This window comes from Melanotaenia boesemani, chromosome 11 (genome assembly GCF_017639745.1).
Source record: "Melanotaenia boesemani isolate fMelBoe1 chromosome 11, fMelBoe1.pri, whole genome shotgun sequence".
In the NCBI taxonomy this organism is placed as follows: domain Eukaryota; kingdom Metazoa; phylum Chordata; class Actinopteri; order Atheriniformes; family Melanotaeniidae; genus Melanotaenia; species Melanotaenia boesemani.
The window spans coordinates 597,501-618,662 of NC_055692.1; the positions used below are offsets into that span (position 1 = coordinate 597,501).

The following is a 21,162-nucleotide window of genomic DNA, read 5'->3' on the forward strand; positions in this document are numbered from 1 at the left end:
ACCACAAAATTAATGCGCACGCACACACACACACACACACTACCAGTCGCAAGTTTAGGCACCCCTAGGGCTGGGATATACTTACTGCAAACCATGGAAGCATAACACAGCAAAAATGCTCAATACTGAAGGTCACCACTAGGTGGAGTACAACTTGTCCTGTCCAGCACAGCGGCGGCAGAATGATGGTCTGGCTGCTGCGTTGTGCCAAACAGATTTGCTTTAACAAGAGGAGCTTTATGGGTATAAGGCCTCTTTTCATAATCTGATTTATTTGACTTTTTTATCTTATTTATTTAAAATTATGGAATTAATGTAATCTTGCTGGACCTGACCGAAGGACAGTAATGAAGAGAAGTAAAAGGAAAGCAGAAAAAAGGAAGAGGAGACAAAGATCCAGCAGATAGAAGCAACGAGCTTCAGTCCAACCTAACAGCAGACAAGCAGCTGCTACACCTGTTCAGAAACACAACAGAGAATTTCCTACAGCTTTTACAGGTAAACTAAGCAGACAATCATCAGGAGTTCCTGAAAAATAACCAAGACAGCAACAACAACATGTATCACAACAACAACCAAAGAACCAGAAACACAGGAGGAGGATCAGAGATGAGACCACGCCCCCACGGAGGCTAGAGGCAGACTAGGGCGGCCTAGAGACCCGGGCCAGCAGCAGCAGTCCAGGAGCACCAACCCAAACCCCCCCACCATGAAGACCACCCCAGACCCACCCAGAGGGCGACAGAAGAAGGACCCAGCCAGCAGCCATCATGATTCACAGCAGGAGGGGGGGGGGGACCGAGACGACCAAAGCAGCGACGTTTGTGCAAAATTAGGTGTAAAGTTGTTTTTTTTGGTGGGAAAAGGGCAGGTGTGGAGCCCTCTCACCAGGAGCGGCTTGGTCCATGTTGCCGGTAGACCTCCATGTCTCGCCATCACAATGACGGATGTTGTGCTTGCGCTGTGTTAAAAATGTTAACTCGATTAATTACAGAAAGTGGTGACTGCCATTAATGTGTTATTTCGGATAGCTCTAAAGGGGAAAAAGCTAAACCGCTGCTGCCTGTAGGCCACACCCACCTCCACCTCCTCCCCCACGCCTTGTTTTATAAGTGCAAACACGGAGCAAAACCACGTGAAACGTGTGGAACTTCTAACGTTTGTGTTGTTAGAAGAAGAGCTAGCTTCCAGTCACACTGTCAGACACAAGCTAGTCCAGGTTCTGTCTCTTTCTGTATCCGACAACTTCAGGCGATGTCGCTTCCTTTCGTCTTCTGGTTAATGTTTCAGTCCACTCTCCGCCATTTTGCTTCAAAAATATGCTGCCATGACGTCAATGTGAGCGGCAACGCGCCAAACGAATGCTAGGAGTGCGTGGCAGCCATGATCAGCACGCGAACGCGTCTTAGGCTGGGCTTACACCAGAAGACTTTTAAAAGATTTGCACAAGACTCTGAAAGACTAGCAGCTCACATCTAAAGACCAGTGTTTAGAGTCTTAACTCTCAGCCTGAGATTTGACAAAGACTGTGAATCTATAGGGTCACAAATTACAAGACTGCAACTAAATTCTTTTAGCATTTTTTGTGACATGTTGGACAGTTGATCTGGAACAGGGCTGATCTGCACACAGTAAAGAGGGAATTACACATCATCATCATCATTAAGTGTGGCTCTTCATCTCCACCAGGTGTTACACCGACTCATCAGAATCTGGAGGATGAACGAGTTTTTATTCTCTTATTTGTTAGATCATTATACTGTAACACATAAATGATCCACAGCAGACGTTTACTCTAATAACCACCGCTCCTCTTTCTGGACGCTCCACTGACGACGTTTCATCGCCGCTTCTTGTTTCTCTTTTTTTTTTCTTTTTTTTTTGCCGGTGGTCTGAATGTCGGGATTCCTGTTTCTGCTTTTGTCAGAGCTCATCTATTGGTTGTTGATCGTGTTTCATCACTGCGACTTGCGATAATATCTAACATGTTAGAAATTGGAGAAAGATTGACGTTAAACAGCCAGATTACCAGCTCACACCTAACGACCGAGATGTCGGGAGCGCTGTGACTCCAGCAAAACTCCTAAGATTTCCTAAAGACGTCTGTTTTTAGTCTGCCACCGTGAAAATCGTTTGGTGTGAGCCCAGCATTAAACAGCAAGCATGTCCCGGCCCTTACATTCAGATTTAATGGATAGAGGTGTCCAAACTTTTGACTGGTACTGTACAGGAAATGTTTGAAGAAATCCCCAAACCTGTTTACCTGTGGATGGCTCCGCCCTTTTCTATATGAGCGATGATGATGCCATGAGGCGAGCGCTTGGAGCCACGCCCACCTGTGATGTGAATGCCCAGACCCTCCTGACTCTTCACCATGTGCATCTTCCAGATGTGGCCGCCCTCCCTGGGCTACAGAAAACAGCACAAACACAGAGACGGCTTGACTGTAGAAACTCCACACGGACATAGAAGTGTCCACATCTTCCTCCCGTACACACGGTGGTGGTGCTGTCAACAGCAAAGTCAACTTTTATTTATATAGCACTTTTCATACAAGAGCAGCACAAAGTCCTTTACACAATAAAAACAAGTGTTTGTTTATGAAAAAGAATAAAAATCATTTACAGACACACTTCCCACTTTCTCTCACACACCAGTCTATGAACTGAATTTTAATTTGTTTATTAAGAAGGATAAATAGGAGCAGCGAATATGAAAATATAAATATAAGAAAACAGAACAGAAAAACCTAATTAAATAGGAAGTTTTTACCTTTACCTTTTTGGAGGTGTGGTTCACCTGAACAGCCCTATCCAAATTAAATCTACAATAAGTCTACAAATGCCAGGTGGATGTGCAGAATCCTGGTCTGAGTGTAAAGACCCCAAAAATATAGAATAGAATAGAATAGAAATACTTTATTAATCCCTTTGGAGAGTCCTCAGGGAAATTTGGGTATGAAAACATCGCAGTGTCAGAAACGTTCCTGTCTGAGCAAAACGTGATAAACCAAAGGATCCTGGCCTAGTTGTTTTTTAGTTTACACAGTGGAAAACATCGTGAGAGACATGATTCTGTGCATGAAGAAGTCTCTGCAACGCCTCGACTACGACTGTACCAGGTTACATGAGAACAGCACAAAGCTCAGATTCTATGAAGGTTCTAGTCTGGACACAACCAGCCGACTCTGTATTTGGCCACCTGGATCCCCAAACTGTGCCACAGAGGTGTTTAACTACTTGGAAGACAATCTAGCTACAAAATACTCTGTGCATACTATCCAGGCTATTGTATCGCAGCGTATAAGTATAAAATCAGAGTACTAGTTAGCATTAGCATCGCTGCTAGCTTGGATAGAACCACATCTCTGTGCTTCCTATACGCTTGGTCTGATGATGAGGCTTGGTCTGAAACTGCAGCGCTTCTGGGCTCATAGGAAACCCACCATGTTGGGGTGGAGCGAACGGATCACGTGTGCTGGTGTGTGTTCTTTCTGGTGTTGCTCTTGTTGTTAGTTGTTAGTACACCTGTGTGTCTGCTTGTAGTCGGTACACCTGTGTGTCTGCTTGTTGTTAGTACACCTGTGTGTCTGCTTGTTGTTAGTACACCTGTGTGTCTGCTTGTTGTTAGTACACCTGTGTGTCTGCTTGTTGTTAGTACACCTGTGTGTCTGCTTGTTGTTTGTACACCTGTGTGTCTGCTTGTTGTTAGTACACCTGTGTGTCTGCTTGTAGTCGGTACCCCTGTGTGTCTGCTTGTTGTTAGTACACCTGTGTGTCTGCTTGTTGTTTGTACACCTGTGTGTCTGCTTGTTGTTTGTACACCTGTGTGTCTGCTTGTTGTTTGTACACCTGTGTGTCTGCTTGTTGTTAGTACACCTGTGTGTCTGCTTGTTGTTAGTACACCTGTGTGTCTGCTTGTTGTTAGTACACCTGTGTGTCTGCTTGTTGTTTGTACACCTGTGTGTCTGCTTGTTGTTAGTACACCTGTGTGTCTGCTTGTTGTTAGTACACCTGTGTGTCTGCTTGTAGTCGGTACACCTGTGTGTCTGCTTGTTGTTTGTACACCTGTGTGTCTGCTTGTAGTCGGTACACCTGTGTGTCTGCTTGTTGTTTGTACACCTGTGTGTCTGCTTGTAGTCGGTACACCTGTGTGTCTGCTTGTAGTCGGTACACCTGTGTGTCTGCTTGTTGTTAGTACACCTGTGTGTCTGCTTGTTGTTAGTACACCTGTGTGTCTGCTTGTTGTTAGTACACCTGTGTGTCTGCTTGTTGTTTGTACACCTGTGTGTCTGCTTGTTGTTAGTACACCTGTGTGTCTGCTTGTTGTTAGTACACCTGTGTGTCTGCTTGTTGTTAGTACACCTGTGTGTCTGCTTGTTGTTTGTACACCTGTGTGTCTGCTTGTTGTTAGTACACCTGTGTGTCTGCTTGTTGTTAGTACACCTGTGTGTCTGCTTGTTGTTTGTACACCTGTGTGTCTGCTTGTTGTTAGTACACCTGTGTGTCTGCTTGTTGTTAGTACACCTGTGTGTCTGCTTGTAGTCGGTACACCTGTGTGTCTGCTTGTTGTTTGTACACCTGTGTGTCTGCTTGTAGTCGGTACACCTGTGTGTCTGCTTGTTGTTTGTACACCTGTGTGTCTGCTTGTAGTCGGTACACCTGTGTGTCTGCTTGTAGTCGGTACACCTGTGTGTCTGCTTGTTGTTTGTACACCTGTGTGTCTGCTTGTTGTTAGTACACCTGTGTGTCTGCTTGTTGTTTGTACACCTGTGTGTCTGCTTGTTGTTTGTACACCTGTGTGTCTGCTTGTAGTCGGTACACCTGTGTGTCTGCTTGTTGTTTGTACACCTGTGTGTCTGCTTGTAGTCGGTACACCTGTGTGTCTGCTTGTAGTCGGTACACCTGTGTGTCTGCTTGTTGTTTGTACACCTGTGTGTCTGCTTGTTGTTAATACACCTGTGTCTGCTTGTTGTTAGTACACCTGTGTGTCTGCTTGTTGTTTGTACACCTGTGTGTCTGCTTGTTGTTTGTACACCTGTGTGTCTGCTTGTTGTTTGTACACCTGTGTGTCTGCTTGTTGTTGGTACACCTGTGTCTGCTTGTTGTTTGTACACCTGTGTGTCTGCTTGTTGTTTGTACACCTGTGTGTCTGCTTGTTGTTAGTACACCTGTGTGTCTGCTTGTTGTTTGTACACCTGTGTGTCTGCTTGTTGTTTGTACACCTGTGTGTCTGCTTGTTGTTTATACACCTGTGTGTCTGCTTGTTGTTAGTACACCTGTGTGTCTGCTTGTTGTTTGTACACCTGTGTGTCTGCTTGTTGTTAGTACACCTGTGTGTCTGCTTGTAGTCGGTACACCTGTGTGTCTGCTTGTTGTTAGTACACCTGTGTGTCTGTTTGTTGTTAGTACACCTGTGTGTCTGCTTGTTGTTTGTACACCTGTGTGTCTGCTTGTAGTCGGTACACCTGTGTGTCTGCTTGTTGTTAGTACACCTGTGTGTCTGCTTGTTGTTAGTACACCTGTGTGTCTGCTTGTTGTTTGTACACCTGTGTGTCTGCTTGTTGTTAGTACACCTGTGTGTCTGCTTGTAGTCGGTACACCTGTGTGTCTGCTTGTTGTTTGTACACCTGTGTATCTGCTTGTTGTTAGTACACCTGTGTGTCTGCTTGTAGTCGGTACACCTGTGTGTCTGCTTGTTGTTTGTACACCTGTGTGTCTGCTTGTAGTCGGTACACCTGTGTGTCTGCTTGTTGTTTGTACACCTGTGTGTCTGCTTGTTGTTAGTACACCTGTGTGTCTGCTTGTTGTTAGTACACCTGTGTGTCTGCTTGTAGTCGGTACACCTGTGTGTCTGCTTGTTGTTTGTACACCTGTGTGTCTGCTTGTTGTTTGTACACCTGTGTGTCTGCTTGTTGTTAGTACACCTGTGTGTCTGCTTGTTGTTAGTACACCTGTGTGTCTGCTTATTGTTTGTACACCTGTGTGTCTGCTTGTTGTTTGTACACCTGTGTGTCTGCTTGTAGTCGGTACACCTGTGTGTCTGCTTGTTGTTTGTACACCTGTGTGTCTGCTTGTAGTCGGTACACCTGTGTGTCTGCTTGTAGTCGGTACACCTGTGTGTCTGCTTGTAGTCGGTACACCTGTGTGTCTGCTTGTTGTTTGTACACCTGTGTGTCTGCTTGTTGTTTGTACACCTGTGTGTCTGCTTGTTGTTAGTACACCTGTGTCTGCTTGTTGTTAGTACACCTGTGTGTCTGCTTGTTGTTAGTACACCTGTGTGTCTGCTTGTTGTTTGTACACCTGTGTGTCTGCTTGTTGTTTGTACACCTGTGTGTCTGCTTGTTGTTAGTACACCTGTGTGTCTGCTTGTTGTTAGTACACCTGTGTCTGCTTGTTGTTTGTACACCTGTGTGTCTGCTTGTTGTTTGTACACCTGTGTGTCTGCTTGTTGTTAGTACACTTGTGTGTCTGCTTGTTGTTAGTACACCTGTGTGTCTGCTTGTTGTTAGTACACCTGTGTGTCTGCTTGTTGTTTGTACACCTGTGTGTCTGCTTGTTGTTTGTACACCTGTGTGTCTGCTTGTTGTTAGTACACCTGTGTGTCTGCTTGTTGTTTGTACACCTGTGTGTCTGCTTGTTGTTAGTACACCTGTGTGTCTGCTTGTTGTTTGTACACCTGTGTGTCTGCTTGTTGTTTGTACACCTGTGTGTCTGCTTGTTGTTAGTACACCTGTGTGTCTGCTTGTTGTTAGTACACCTGTGTGTCTGCTTGTTGTTTGTACACCTGTGTGTCTGCTTGTTGTTTGTACACCTGTGTGTCTGCTTGTTGTTAGTACACCTGTGTGTCTGCTTGTTGTTAGTACACCTGTGTGTCTGCTTGTTGTTTGTACACCTGTGTGTCTGCTTGTTGTTTGTACACCTGTGTGTCTGCTTGTTGTTTGTACACCTGTGTGTCTGCTTGTAGTCGGTACACCTGTGTGTCTGCTTGTTGTTAGTACACCTGTGTGTCTGCCGTGCCTCACCTGACTTGATGGTTCACTGATGAAAGAATTGGTTTGGCTCTCTAACTGAAGCTGACTGGAAGATCTGGTAGGCAGTGTAGCAGCACCTCCACCGGGCATATTCACAGCTCTCATTCGAGGAGAGGACTCTGGGCTCTTCTCTGTGTCCTGACCAGCTTCTGCATCCACAGGAGGGGAAGAGCTACAGCTGTTGTAACATCTCTGGACATTATCCTGGTTAAACGACGAACGTGATATGACGCCAAACTTTCTTGTGCGATTGCAGTTTGCAGATCTCATGGCTGCCTCAGGTTCAGTTTCCTGCTGCTGGTTCTCACAGAGGTCACTGCTGATGCTGTCACTGGGAGGAAAAGGAGCTTTCCGCTTGACGCGACGCAGAAGAATCAGGTAGATGCAACCTCCATCCCAGCACTGGTTTGCCAGGTAACTTCAAAAAGGAAAAAAAGCTGGTGGACCAGAAAACCAGAAGAAACTAAAGACTCTTACAATCCTCCACAAGAACAGACAAGTTTGTTTTCCTGAAGTGACGAGAACTAGAACAAAGTCAGTTCTGGTCCAGTGATGTCGTGCATCACTGGGTGGAGTTTGTGTATGGCGGTGTCTTTATTTCCCCGACCAGCTTTTACTTAAAACTATCAACCTTGTTTAATCTTTTCATGTCAGGGGCATGAATGCTAAATGGTAAAACCACGGGACCAAAAAACCACAGTTTATTGCGACTGAAGAACCGCCAGACTTTTGTATGAGATTAGTCTTTCCACACTAGACCCGATCGAGACGCAGTCTGATTTAACTTTTGTGGGGGTAGAAACTGTAGGAGGAGACAGCCACCAAGGTAGCGAGTGGAAAGGGAAGAATTATAATATCAACGCAGAGCGATAGTAATGTCTGAGCCACTGCATTGGCACCCATAATAAAATAAAATAACTCTGTAAATATTTACTTTTTTTTGTTCAGTTTTTAAGTGTATTTTGTTTTGTCTTTTACATTTCACAACACTTACAACTTTTAAAATATTTTTGTCCACACTCTTCATTAATAGACTCTGATGGTAAGCCAGCGGCAGCTTTGTACGGTTTATTTTTCCAGTCATGAACGTCGTCTGCTCTGAACACAGCTGCTCCGAGAAGACCACGTCTGCGCTGCACCAGCTCCTCTTTGGGAAGATAAACTACCTTCATTTACCTCTGTCTCCAAATGTCTCCAAAAATACCAGAAAAACTCGCTAGAGGGTCTGAAAACGCGCTAAATATAGCGAGAAAGTTGCTGCGGTGGCAACCCTCGGTCAGACTGCGGCAGAGGAATCAGAAGAAGAGCGGCCATGACGCCACTGTCCTGCGGGGCAGACATGAAAAGGAAAACGCCATGTCCTTCACAATTTCTTTTTAGTTTTCAGTCGGAAAATTTAATCTTAAACATCATTTTCTTTATCGTTTTAATTAAGTTACCAAATGAGCCGTCTTGGAGAAGAAATTTTTATCATTTATTATTCATTTTATTTCTGAGTCAAAAAATGCAGCTATATTCTAAAAAAATAAAAAACCATTTCTGTTAATCCATTATAATTTGGAGTAGGTGGGGAGTGGGGGGAGGAGGCCGATAGCACCCTGGTTCCCGGGGTGTGTGGCTGGAACATCGGGGTGTGTGCTGGCCTACGCCGGGTGGCTGTTTGGGGGGGCCTGGTCCTCCTAGGCATGTTGCGGGCCCTCTGCCTTTGGGGGGTGGGGCGGCCGCCTCTGGGCTCCTGGGGCCCTGGGCCCTTCGCTTGTGCTGCCCTGAGTGGCCAGTCCCTGGCGGGGCCGGCGGCTGCTGATCTTGGCCCACTGGGGCCTGTGCCCGGGGACCGTGGGGGGCTCTTGCTGGGGCTCTCCTCTGCCGCCCTTCGGGTGGGGCTGGAGTCGTCTTCGTGGTGGGGTAGCTTGGGTTGGTGCTCCGGGTCTGCTGCTGAGGGCCCGGGCCTCTGGCCCTGGTCTGCCTCTGGCCTCCGTGGAGGCGTGGTGGCATTTTCACGACCTCACTCACCACTCTTCATCACTGATCGCTCCTCTTCCTCGTCATCTGCATGCTGACACAGTCACTGAGTTGTCCAGTGGGTTTTTATACTAAGTGATAATTCTTCTTTTTTTTATTTTTCCTGTGAGTTAGTATCTGGTCGCTGTTATGTTTTTTTGATTTGGTTATTATTTAAAACTCTTAATGACTGGCAGCTCTGGTTTTCAGTAAAAGTTGTAGGAAATTTTCTGGTGTGTTCATGTACAGGTGTAACAGTTTGTTGTCTGGTGATGGTGTGGATTGAAGGGTCGTTTCCTTCTGTCTGTGATCTTTTTGTCTCCTTTCTTCTTTTGCTCTTTTTGCTATTTTCCTTCTTTTTCTGTCCCCTCCGGTCAGGTCCAGCAAGATTACATAGATTCTGTGATTCAAAGTAAATAAATAAATAAATGAATCACATTATCAAGAGGAGCCTAACCCATAGGCCTCCCCTTGGCAGAGCAAATTTGTTCAGCACGATACAACAACCAGATTATCATTTAGCTGCTATGATGCTGGACAGGACAAGTTTAAAAAAAAAAAAAGAAATAAGGTACAGAATTGCTTCCATATTTTGTTGCCTCCTTGCGCCATGTTGAGCTTCTGCCCTCAATGCATTGTGGCCTATATGGATCAGTCTAGTGACCATCGATGCTCACTACTTTTCAAGATGCATTGTGGGTAATTTTGAGTGCCCTACTTTTTTCTCTCTGGACATTCGGACACCCCTACAAAATGGCGTGACCTCTATATAGGGCACTATGTAGGGAGTAGGGGGACATATGGACACAGCGCTGGTGTTATACCTGCACACACCTTTCTTCACTACTTCCTGCTTCGTTCTGGTTCATCTGTGTTGGAGTATCAGATCTCTGCCATGGCTACACAGTTCCTACAGAGATTTCCCATTTACCCCATCAGCTTCTGTATCTGTTTTTGGCTTGACCCTCATCCATCCTTTAGTCCTGCTACCAGAGGCCGAGGCTGCTGGAGGACGTCCCATGATGCACCGGGCTCTTCTCTGCTGGAGGACGTCCCATGATGCACCGGGCTCTTCTCTGCTGGAGGACGTCCCATGATGCACCGGGCTCCTTTCCGCTGGAGGACGTCCCATGATGCACCGGGCTCCTTTTTGCTGGAGGACGTCCCATGATGCACCGGGCTCCTCTCCGCTGGAGGATGTCCCATGATGCACCGGGCTCCTCTCCGCTGGAGGACGTCCCATGATGCACCGGGCTCCTCTCAGTGGAGGACGTCCCATGATGCACCGGGCTCCTCTCCGCTGGAGGACGTCCCATGATGCACCGGGCTCCTTTTTGCTGGAAGATGTCCCATGATGCACCGGGCTCCTTTTTGCTGGAGGACGTCCCATGATTTTTTTTTTTTTTTTTTTTTTTTTTTTTCCTTTCCGAACTTTATTGACAATTCAGATTAACAGAACATAACAATTTAGACGTATTACAATGCAAGACATGTACACCGACAGATTATAAAATCAGAAAGACATAAAAAGAAAAATAAATAAATAAATAATAAAAATTAAAATTAAAAAATTAAAAAAGGATAAACAAGATAAACAAAGATAAATAAACAATAACAGAATACATAGTTGAAACTGCACAGATACTAGGGGTTTTGGTTGAGTTCATAATCCGTTACAAAGTCATATAATCTTATACCAATTTTCTTTTTCATAAATTTAAGGGATTGAAAATATAAACACAGTTCTTTGTGAAAAATATTAAAATTTGGTCTAATCTTGATATATTTGCTTTTGTGGATAAAAAATTTCCCCAACAATAGTAAAACATTGAAAGCTAGATCTTGCATTTTACCAGTGAGGATTGTACCAAATAAGATCTCATTTATGTTCAGCTGAGACGGAGATGCAAACTTGGATGAGCACCAGAAAATAAAGTCTTCCCAGAAAATACTTACGAATACACAATTGAAAAACATGTGATCAACAGTTTCAATTTCGCTTTCACAGAAGGTGCAGCAATTCTCTTGAAAACCAAAACGAATTCTCAGAAATTCTTTGGTAGGGTATATGTCATTAAGCATTTTAAAATGAGTTTCCTTTACTTTAGGAGCCACTGGAAATTTTATGTATCTACTCCTCAACTTGTTCACTTTCTCTTTGGGAAAACATTTAGAAATGCGATTTCTATGAGTTGATAAAGGGAATAGATTCTTAAAAAACACACAACGTATAAAAGTATTGGGCAGATTCGGGTTAGTGATGGATTGTCCATTGATTAAAAGAGAAGGAAGCCGTACATTAACATTGTTGAGGAGTAAATTACCTGACAGAAGGATCAAACTCTGAGGAAGTGCTTTGACTATAGTTTTGTATTGTTTACTATCATTTAACATGAATTTAGAGCAAAAAAGATCAAATGGTAGAATATTTCCAGTATCATCAAGAAGATGCATTACAGACCATATGCCTCGTTCAAGCCAATTTTTGTAACATAAGGATTTGTTCCTAAATAACACATATCGGGAGTTCCAGAGTGGGGTATTGTGGGGACTGAAATTGTGCTTGAATAATAGCTTCCAGTAAAGTAATACTTGTTGGTGGAAGGATGATAGTTTGATTGGCAGTTTTCTAACATCAAAGTCACATTTAAGAAGAAAATTAATACCACCTAAATCCAAAAAAATTCTTGAGGGGATATGAAACCAAAAACCATTTTCGTTTTTCAGAAATGCTCTGAGCCAGTTAATTTTAATTGTACCATCTAAACATTCAATATCTATAGCTTTAAGACCTCCATCCTCATAATCTCTCATTATTGTTCCTTTCCTAACATAGTGTGCCTTGTTTTTCCAAATATAGTTAAAGTTAGCTTGGTTTATAGCTTTAATTGCAGGTTTGGGGAGTGCCAGCGAATATGCTGGGTAAATGAATCTTGACAGACATTCCATTTTTGTAAGAAAGACTCGACCAAAAATAGAAATGTCACGCTGAGACCACATATTTAAATTGAGCTTACATCTATCAATAGTTTTCCAGAAGTTCAGTTCTTCCACTAAATTTGCATCTTTGGCGATATGAACACCTAGATATTTTCCATCAGCTTTTACAGGAATGTTGTAAAGAGCTGTGTGAGGAGAATCGTGTATTGGTAATAGTTCACATTTTCGTAAATTGAGGTTTAAACCAGATGCCCTGGAGAAAAAATTAACTGACTGGAGAACTTTAGGTATTTGATTACTGTCTTTCATAAATATAGCCGTGTCATCAGCTAGTTGGGTGATGGTTAGCTGACTGCCTAAGACGTTAAGTTTGTCAAAATCTAAGTTTTTCATAAGGATTGATAACATTTCTGCTGCAGCGATGAACAGTAAAGGGGAGATAGGGCAGCCTTGTTTAATTCCTTTGTTGATAAAGAATCGAGGGGAGATGCCGTGTGGCAACAAGATTACACTGTTTGTCTCCCTGTAGAGTGTTCTAGTTAGCTGTATAAAGTTTGGTCCAAACCCGAATAACTCTAGAGTGCGAAACATAAATTCATGCTCAATTGTGTCGAAGGCTTTAAAAAAATCTAATAATAGAATGAAGCCTTCGTCTTCAACTAAATGATTGTAATCTAACAGGTCGAGTACAAGACGGATGTTGTTGTGTATTGATCGTCCTTTCAAAAAGCCTGATTGTGTGTCAGAAATAATCTGAGGCATCCCAGTTTTCAGTCTGGAGGCATATATATGGGTTAATATTTTATAGTCGCTATTGAGTAGGGATATTGGTCCTAAATTATCAATCAATCTAGAATCCTTTCCGGGTTTAGGAATGAGGGTGATGACTCCCTGTTTCATGGTGGTTGGAAGGGCGCTGGTATCAGAGATCTCTTTTAAGACGAGGAAGAGGATGTCTTTCAGGTGGACCCAGAAGTGTCTATAAAAATTAATAGTCAGACCATCTGAACCAGGAGATTTATCTAAAGATAAACTTCTCATAGATTTTTCTACTTCCTCCATAGTGATCTCTGCTTCACATAACTCTCTGAAGGCTTCGTCCACTTTAGGAACCAGATCTTTAATATGGTCAAAGAAGGCATCAGCATCATGGGAGGAGTAAGAGGACGAGTACAAGTCGCTGTAGAAGCGAAAGATTTCTTTTGTAATTTCTTTAAAATCTGTACATTCCTTGTCATTAATTAGCAGGGATTTAACAGAGTTTCGTTCTTGCCTTCTTTTTTCCAATCCACAGAAATAAGCTGAGCTCCTTTCTCCTTCCTCCACCCATTTCGCTCTCGATCGTATATAAGCACCATTAGCCTTAGTGATGTAAATATTATTCAGAGAGGATTGTAATAGGATAAGCTTTTGTTTATTACTCTCATCTAGTACAGGTTTGCAACAGATTGAGTTAATTTCATGGACAATTTCCATCTCTTTTTGCTTCCTATCCTGTTGTACACGTTTCCCATTAGTTATTGAAATCTGGCGTATCCTAAATTTCAGAAATTCCCATCTTTCTCTGTGCGTGGTGAAAAGCTTATCCTTACAGATCTCATTAATCACATTAATAATTTCTTGACAATATTCTTCATCATTTAATAGGTTAGAATTAAATTTCCAATATCCTTTACTCCTGGGACTAATGTTATTGGGCTGAATGGTGAGTGTAATCATACAGTGATCTGTTAGCGGTGCAGCAGAAATGTTAGCTTTGGAAGTAAATTCATAATTATTTTCTGACACCAACCAAAAATCTAACCTTGATCTGGCAGTTCCATCAGGTTTAACCCAAGTAAAGGCTTGAGTGTCAGGATTATCCCGACGCCACACATCGATTAAATTAAACTCTCTACAAAAGTTGAGGAGCACTGGATTATAATGATGATTTTGAAATGCTGATGGAGATCGGTCGAGCCACTCATTTTCAACCAGATTAAAATCCCCCCCAATTATGATATTCTGTGTAGGATATCTCTGTCTAAGTTCTCTAACAGAGTTGGTTAAATCAGATAACATTAATTTGTTTTGTGTAGTTGAATTGTACCCATATACATTCCCCAGGATAACAAAATTGTCCTCAATAAGACAGATACAAATAATCCAGTGACCAGAGTCATCTCTTTTAGTAGTTAATATCTTCCCAGGAAAATTGTTCATAAGTATAGCGACCCCTGCTGACCTGTTACTGCCATGACTAACATAGATTTTGTCACCCCATTGATTAGACCAAAACTTTGTATCCGCTTCATTAGAGTGAGTTTCTTGAAGTAGAAAACACTGTGCTTTTTGGTTTTTACAAAGAAAAATAGATTTTCTTTTCACAGAATCTCTGAGACCCCTAACATTAAGTGAAACATAAGAACACATAGATTGTAACGAAGACATAAAAGGAAAATAAGGAAGAACAAGTACAAATAGATATAAGCTGGTACTAGAACGAAGAACTGAAGGAGCCCCTAAGTATTCTAAACAGTATAAGACTGAGGATTTTAGTTTAGACTCTTAAGTGCATTGAAATAGATCAATATGTTTTATATAAGAAGGATAACCGTTTGCCTTTGTAGAGCCAGTATAAAGTTAACGTTGGGATGTTATAGAGAAACCAGAGCAAAAGGATATTAAGGTATTTAACACCTGCTCACTAACTCAAGTAGAGAATTATTCAAACTGTAGTCAGGTTAACTCGAATATAAAAAACTCTTAAATGAACAACACACTTAAAAGGTGAATTTAACTATAGTTGAGCATTCAATATGAACCCTTTTAAGTGAGAGTGAATGTAGTTTTAGCCAGACTAATCCAAAAGAACCCTGTTACCACTGATGTAGCCCACATGTCCTCTGAAGTAGACGTTCTTGCCTGCAGCCCGAGCTTGCTCCATCTTTGGCCAAGCTGCCGCTCGAGCCTCCCGGTCAGCTTTGCAGAAGTCTTGCTTGAAGAGAATTCCCAAGTCTTTGCAGGTCTTACAGTTTTTAGACATCTTCCAGAAGGCATCCCTGTGGTGTCTCATGACGAACTGCAGGATGACCTGACGGTGCCGGCCCTCCTCCTTTCTTCCCAGGCGATGAACCGAGTCCACCACCGTCTCCATCGTTGCAGCCCACTGCGGCGCTATCTTGGACAGGATACCGATGACGATGTCCCGGGTGTTTTCATCGTCCTTTTCTTTAAGACCTTGAATTTTTAAGTTCCACCGCCGCTTATAACGCTCCATCTCTGCAACTTTCTCTCTCAGCTCTTTGTTTTCTTTAATAATTTGTGGCATTTCTTTTCCAAATTCCTTAATCTTGACCTTGCATTCCTTTATCTCAGCTGCGTTCATTTCCACCAGCCGTGAAATATTCGCCACCATTACAGAGTTCTCTTTGAGCTGATGTCCGAAGTCGTCGATTTTGGATGTTAGTTTTTCTATGGCAGTAACGAGAGCCTCGTCTCCCATGACTGGAGATTCCTGCACAGTTTTTACCTTTGTTGGTGGAGTCGAAGACTTTGTAGGAGTAGCAGGGGAAGTTTTCCTCTTCATGTTGGTATTAGTGGTGACGTCCATCAGAGAGTAGTCGTGTTCGCACGTGTTCGGTGGTAGCGTAGTTGCTAGCTTAGCGTCGGCTTTTTTCATTCCTGTTGCTAGATTAGCAGGTACGCAGAATTCACAATATTCATCAAGTGCGCTCCAGCAATGCACATTAAGTTTGTGGTTATCGCGCACGACCTCAGTGTTAAAATAGGTAGACTTTCTATACAAAACGGGGCAAATGGGTGAGAGCTTAGCAGAAGCTGTCCGCCCTGTCCGCCATCCCAGCGGAAGTCGAGGACGTCCCATGATGCACCGGGCTCCTCTCCGCTGGAGGACGTCCCATGATGCACCGGGCTCCTCTCAGTGGAGGACGTCCCATGATGCACCGGGCTCCTCTCCGCTGGAGGACGTCCCATGATGCACCGGGCTCCTTTTTGCTGGAGGACGTCCCATGATGCACCGGGCTCCTTTTTGCTGGAGGACGTCCCATGATGCACCGGGCTCCTTTTTGCTGGAGGACGTCCCATGATGCACCGGGCTCCTCTCCGCTGGAGGATGTCCCATGATGCACCGGGCTCCTCTCCGCTGGAGGACGTCCCATGATGCACCGGGCTCCTCTCAGTGGAGGACGTCCCATGATGCACCGGGCTCCTCTCCGCTGGAGGACGTCCCATGATGCACCGGGCTCCTTTTTGCTGGAGGACGTCCCATGATGCACCGGGCTCCTTTTTGCTGGAGGACGTCCCATGATGCACCGGGCTCCTCTCTGCTGGAGGACGTCCCATGATGCACCGGGCTCCTCTCAGTGGAGGACGTCCCATGATGCACCGGGCTCCTTTTTGCTGGAGGACGTCCCATGATGCACCGGGCTCCTTTTTGCTGGAGGACGTCCCATGATGCACCGGGCTCCTTTTTGCTGGAGGACGTCCCATGATGCACCGGGCTCCTCTCCGCTGGAGGACGTCCCATGATGCACCGGGCTCCTCTCAGTGGAGGACGTCCCATGATGCACCGGGCTCCTCTCCGCTGGAGGACGTCCCATGATGCACCGGGCTCCTCTCAGTGGAGGACGTCCCATGATGCACTGGGCTCCTCTCAGTGGAGGACGTCCCATGATGCACCGGGCTCCTTTTTGCTGGAGGACGTCCCATGATGCACCGGGCTCCTTTTTGCTGGAGGACGTCCCATGATGCACCGGGCTCCTCTCTGCTGGAGGACGTCCCATGATGCACCGGGCTCCTCTCAGTGGAGGACGTCCCATGATGCACCGGGCTCCTTTTTGCTGGAGGACGTCCCATGATGCACCGGGCTCCTTTTTGCTGGAGGACGTCCCATGATGCACCGGGCTCCTCTCCGCTGGAGGACGTCCCATGATGCACCGGGCTCCTCTCCGCTGGAGGACGTCCCATGATGCACCGGGCTCCTCTCTGCTGTGGAACGTCCCATGATGCACCGGGCTCCTTTTTGCTGGAGGACGTCCCATGATGCACCGGGCTCCTCTCCGCTGGAGGACGTCCCATGATGCACCGGGCTCCTCTCTGCTGTGGAACGTCCCATGATGCACCGGGCTGGTTCACCCTCTTTCCTGTCCTCTCCACCACCATCCAGTCCAGGAAGATGGCCGTCCTTCCTGGTCCTGGTCCTGATGGAGGTTTTCCTCCTTACTGTCTCCTTGCTGAAATAAATGTGGTGCTAAATAAATGTTTCCCACTTGTGTTTTAGTGAATTTATATATATGTATAAGATTTGTTGACCTTTTACTTTACATCACTGATGTAAAGTGTTTTATAAATAAAGTTGACTGGACAGAATAAATATAGGAAATATGATGAACTTCCGGGTCCTATGCAACAAATCAGGATGAGGACTGGACCTTGATGGTTTTCTACAGACCAGGGTCCTCGTGTCTAAACCTGAGCGTAGCAAAGCAGTCTATAGGAGGCGTACGCAGGGAAAACACAAAAACTTCCAGATTTATAAAAGCGTACACGCACGTCTGTTTCCGTTCATGAATCAGAATCAACTGTTAAGTTGGAGCACGTGAGGAAACACCTTGCCCCGCCCACATGGTGCTACAAAAGGTCAGGTGACCGCCTGTAATAAATATTCATCACATCATTTCCATGCTGGCTCAGGAGGAAAAAGAGGGAAGAAGAGGATTTCTCCAGAATGTGGGACTGAGGTCCTGATGGACCACGTTGGAAAACTAGAACAGGTTTTATCTGATGGGGACAGCGTGGTCATCACCAGGTCAGAAAGGCGCACTTTTATAAATCTGGAAGTTTTCGTGTTTTCCCTGCGTACGCCTCCTGTAGTCTACTCTGATAAGACTCTAGACCAGACCTGGATGAGCGTTGGGGTAAAGCAGGGGTGCCCAAGTCCGGTCCTCAAGGTCTACCACCCTGCAACTTTTAGATGCAACCCTTCTCCAACACACCTGAATCAAATGACTGGTTCGTTACCAGGCCTCTGCAGAGCTGAACATGCAGATGACATTTGATCCAGATCTGTTGGAGAAGGGTTGCATCTAAAAGTTGCAGGATGGTAGACCTCGAGGACCGGACTTGGACACCACAGGGGTAAAGGGTTCATGTGTTTTACCGTTTACCTGACTCTGTATCTTCCTGACAGCTCACCTGGCTCCTTCGACGTCGACTCCAACCATCAGCTGCCCGTTCAGCGACAGCAGCTCATCTCTTAGTTTGATGCTCCCACAGCAGGCTGCTGGACTCCTCTTCCTCACTTCGGTCACCCAGATGCAGCCCACATCAATGATGGGGCCCTGGTCCCTCCTCTTCCTCAGGCCTCCCTTTCTTCTGACCTCTGGATCTCCAAAAATAGGGATGTTCCCGAAGCTGAGGCCGCAGTTGGCATCGTCGCTCTCATCTTTTCGGAGGGAAACGGCGTGAACCTCAACGTCGGAGCATTCGCCACAGGAGGATGGACTTCCGGGCCGGGCCGTGTCAACCTCCAGGAAGTTTAACTTTATGTACTCCACCAGCTTCTGAATGGCAGCCAGACACAGAGACACGTCCTCCTGATGGACACTGTTAACGCTGCTGCTGCTGCAGACACTGTCTCCTTCTCCATTCTGGTAGTCCTCGTCCTGTGGGGAGAATATTTGTTCATCATCTGGCAGATATTACATCAGGAGGCTCTGGAGCTTCCACGCCTGACGGACGCCACGCTAACACCAACATGTGGCTCCGCAGCTGTGATGAATTCACTTGATAGGACAAAAAATCTGATTTCTGATACACTGATCAGCTGATCACCTGGTGAACGTTTGTGTGGAGACAGTGGAGGTACCTTGTAGTCCCCGCTGTCTGGATGCAGATGGTGGTCCTGCTGAGATCTCCTGGTCTGGACCTGGTGCCAGTCCTCCAGCAGGGGCAGGATGCTGAGGGCGTTGTCCTGGGTGATGGGCATCCTGGCATTTTGTTCCAGATGGAGGTCACTCACCAACAGCCTCTCTGATGCTTCCAATAATCCACATCGGACCAGAACCAGAATGGGCCCGCGTCCTAGAAGCCATTCCCAGCAGAGGCGGAGGCTGTGAAACTGGTTTCCAGATGAAGGTGAAAAATATGTGCAGCTTCAGAGGGTCACCTAAAAAACACAGAAACATGAAGATCAATAACAAAGTTCAGATTCTTATTGGTTCTCTGTTAAAAACACTAATTAACCAGAATCAATATCAACTAATAACCTGATCAAAGATTAACCTGCAGGTTCCTTCGTCTGATTTTAAGAAAGCGTGAAGACAAGAAAGAAATCTGGTTTGATAATAAACTAAACAAAGAATCAATGAACTCTGCTCCGTCTCGGCAGGGTTGCCAGGTCGAGACGATCAGCTTCGTCTCAGACGGGTTGCCAGGTCGAGACGATCCGCTCCGTCTCAGCCGGGTTGCCAGGTCGAGACGATCCGCTTCGTCTCAGCCGGGTTGCCAGGTCGAGACGATCTGCTTCGTCTCAGCCGGGTTGCCAGGTCGAGACGATTCGCTCCGTCTCAGCTGGGTTGCGAGGGTGAGACGATTCGCTACGTCTTAGCCGGGTTGCCAGGTCGAGACGATTCGCTCCATCTCAGCCGGGTTGCGAGGGTAAGACGATTCGCTACGTCTTAGCCGGGTTGCCAGGTCGAGACGATTCGCTCCATCTCAGTCGGGTTGCGAGGTCGAGACGATCCGCTCCGTCTTAGCCGGGTTGCCAGGTCGAGACGATTCGCTCCGTCTCAGTCGGGTTGCGAGGTCGAGACGATCCGCTCCGTCTTAGCCGGGTTGCCAGGTCGAGACGATTCGCTACGTCTTAGCCGGGTTGCCAGGTCGAGACGATTCGCTACGTCTTAGCCGGGTTGCCAGGTCGAGACGATTCCTACGTCTCAGACGGGTTACCAGGTCGAGAAGATCCGCTCCGTCTCAGCCGGGTTGCCAGGTCGAGACGATTTGCTCCGTCTCAGACGGGTTGCCAGGTCGAGACAATCTGCTCCGTCTCAGCCGGGTTGCCAGGTCGAGACGGAAATGATGAAAATTCCTGAACAGGAAACAGATGAAAACCAGTTCCACCGTCTAACATAAAACTGGTTTCTGTAAAGATCTCTGACGCTGTCTTTAAATCCGGACTCTGACCCAACGTTAAAAAGGCAGAAACATAAATCCTAACATAGATCTCGCTGTGTACCCTTGCCAACTTATTCCATATGTTCTGGTTATGTCCAGCCCGACAACTTTCTAGTCTATGCTCTTCAAATCTTTGTCAGAAGCTCTTAACATGGATCTCCAGCCCGACGCACCGACGGCCATATTCCGTTCCACAGATAGACAATACAATAAGGAAAAGTTAGAAAACATGATCACTTTTACAACACTGCACGTCGAAGGGTGACGTAATGCACTTCATACGCTAGAGAAGATAAAGTACACTCTCAGGCCTGTCTGGGACCCAGTACTGTCTCACCTGCCCGTCTAACAACCCCTAACAGCTCCTTTCACCATTTAATTCTCCACGTAGACCGAAGCTCTTGCACAGTTCACAACATTAGCCCGTATTTATTTTGTTTTATATTTATTTCCCTCTTTTTCCCTCTTCTTACTTTTTTTTTTTGAGTTTTCAGCTTCTGTTGGTTCGGCGACTGCTGCTGAATTATTATTATTACTTTTATTACTCTTATTCTGGATGGATGTCCCAAATGTTCCGGGTGGGGGTCTGTTACTATTTAAAATATTGATATGAGCTCGGTGCTATGGACCCTTTTCTTCTGTGTTTGTGTCTATATGCGTACCCTGTACCACTAATGCTCAATAAAAATACATAAAAAAGGCAGGAACAGGGTAAATGTGATGTTACTGGTCTGAAAAGTGCTGAACCAGCAGAAACCCTCAGCAGCCAGGCTGAGGAGCAGAAAGCCCGCGGAGGAATCTGGGCTGGACTTCCTCTCCGAGCAGAGCCGTCAGACCACTAATGATACGCTGCTGAGCTCCAGCTTTGGCTTGTGGTTCCACATGTCTGAACCCTGAGCTGGAGCGGGATGCCCTCCCTAGCCGGACCAGAACCACAGCCGAGGACTGAGGAGCATTCATGGGTCAGTCTGAGGCAGAACCTTCCGGATTAACATGGAGACACCATCAGTACC

The 21,162-nt window shown here is 45.6% G+C and overlaps 1 protein-coding gene across 5 annotated transcripts in view; it reads right to left on the reverse strand.

Annotated features, from left to right (window-relative positions):
• The window catches only part of pdzd2 (PDZ domain containing 2), a 103,384-nt gene that overhangs the window by 68,779 nt on the left and 13,443 nt on the right, over positions 1 to 21,162 (reverse strand). For all 5 annotated transcript variants that reach the window (XM_041998730.1, XM_041998731.1, XM_041998733.1 and 2 more), the window contains exons 2-5: positions 18,843 to 19,142; positions 18,170 to 18,639; positions 7,025 to 7,451; positions 2,264 to 2,409 (exon numbers count right to left, since the gene is read on the reverse strand). In XM_041998730.1, coding sequence (XP_041854664.1) covers positions 2,264 to 2,409; positions 7,025 to 7,451; positions 18,170 to 18,639; positions 18,843 to 18,962 — 1,163 coding nt within the window. In that variant the 5' untranslated portion in view covers positions 18,963 to 19,142. The remainder of the gene's footprint in view (positions 1 to 2,263; positions 2,410 to 7,024; positions 7,452 to 18,169; positions 18,640 to 18,842; positions 19,143 to 21,162) is intronic.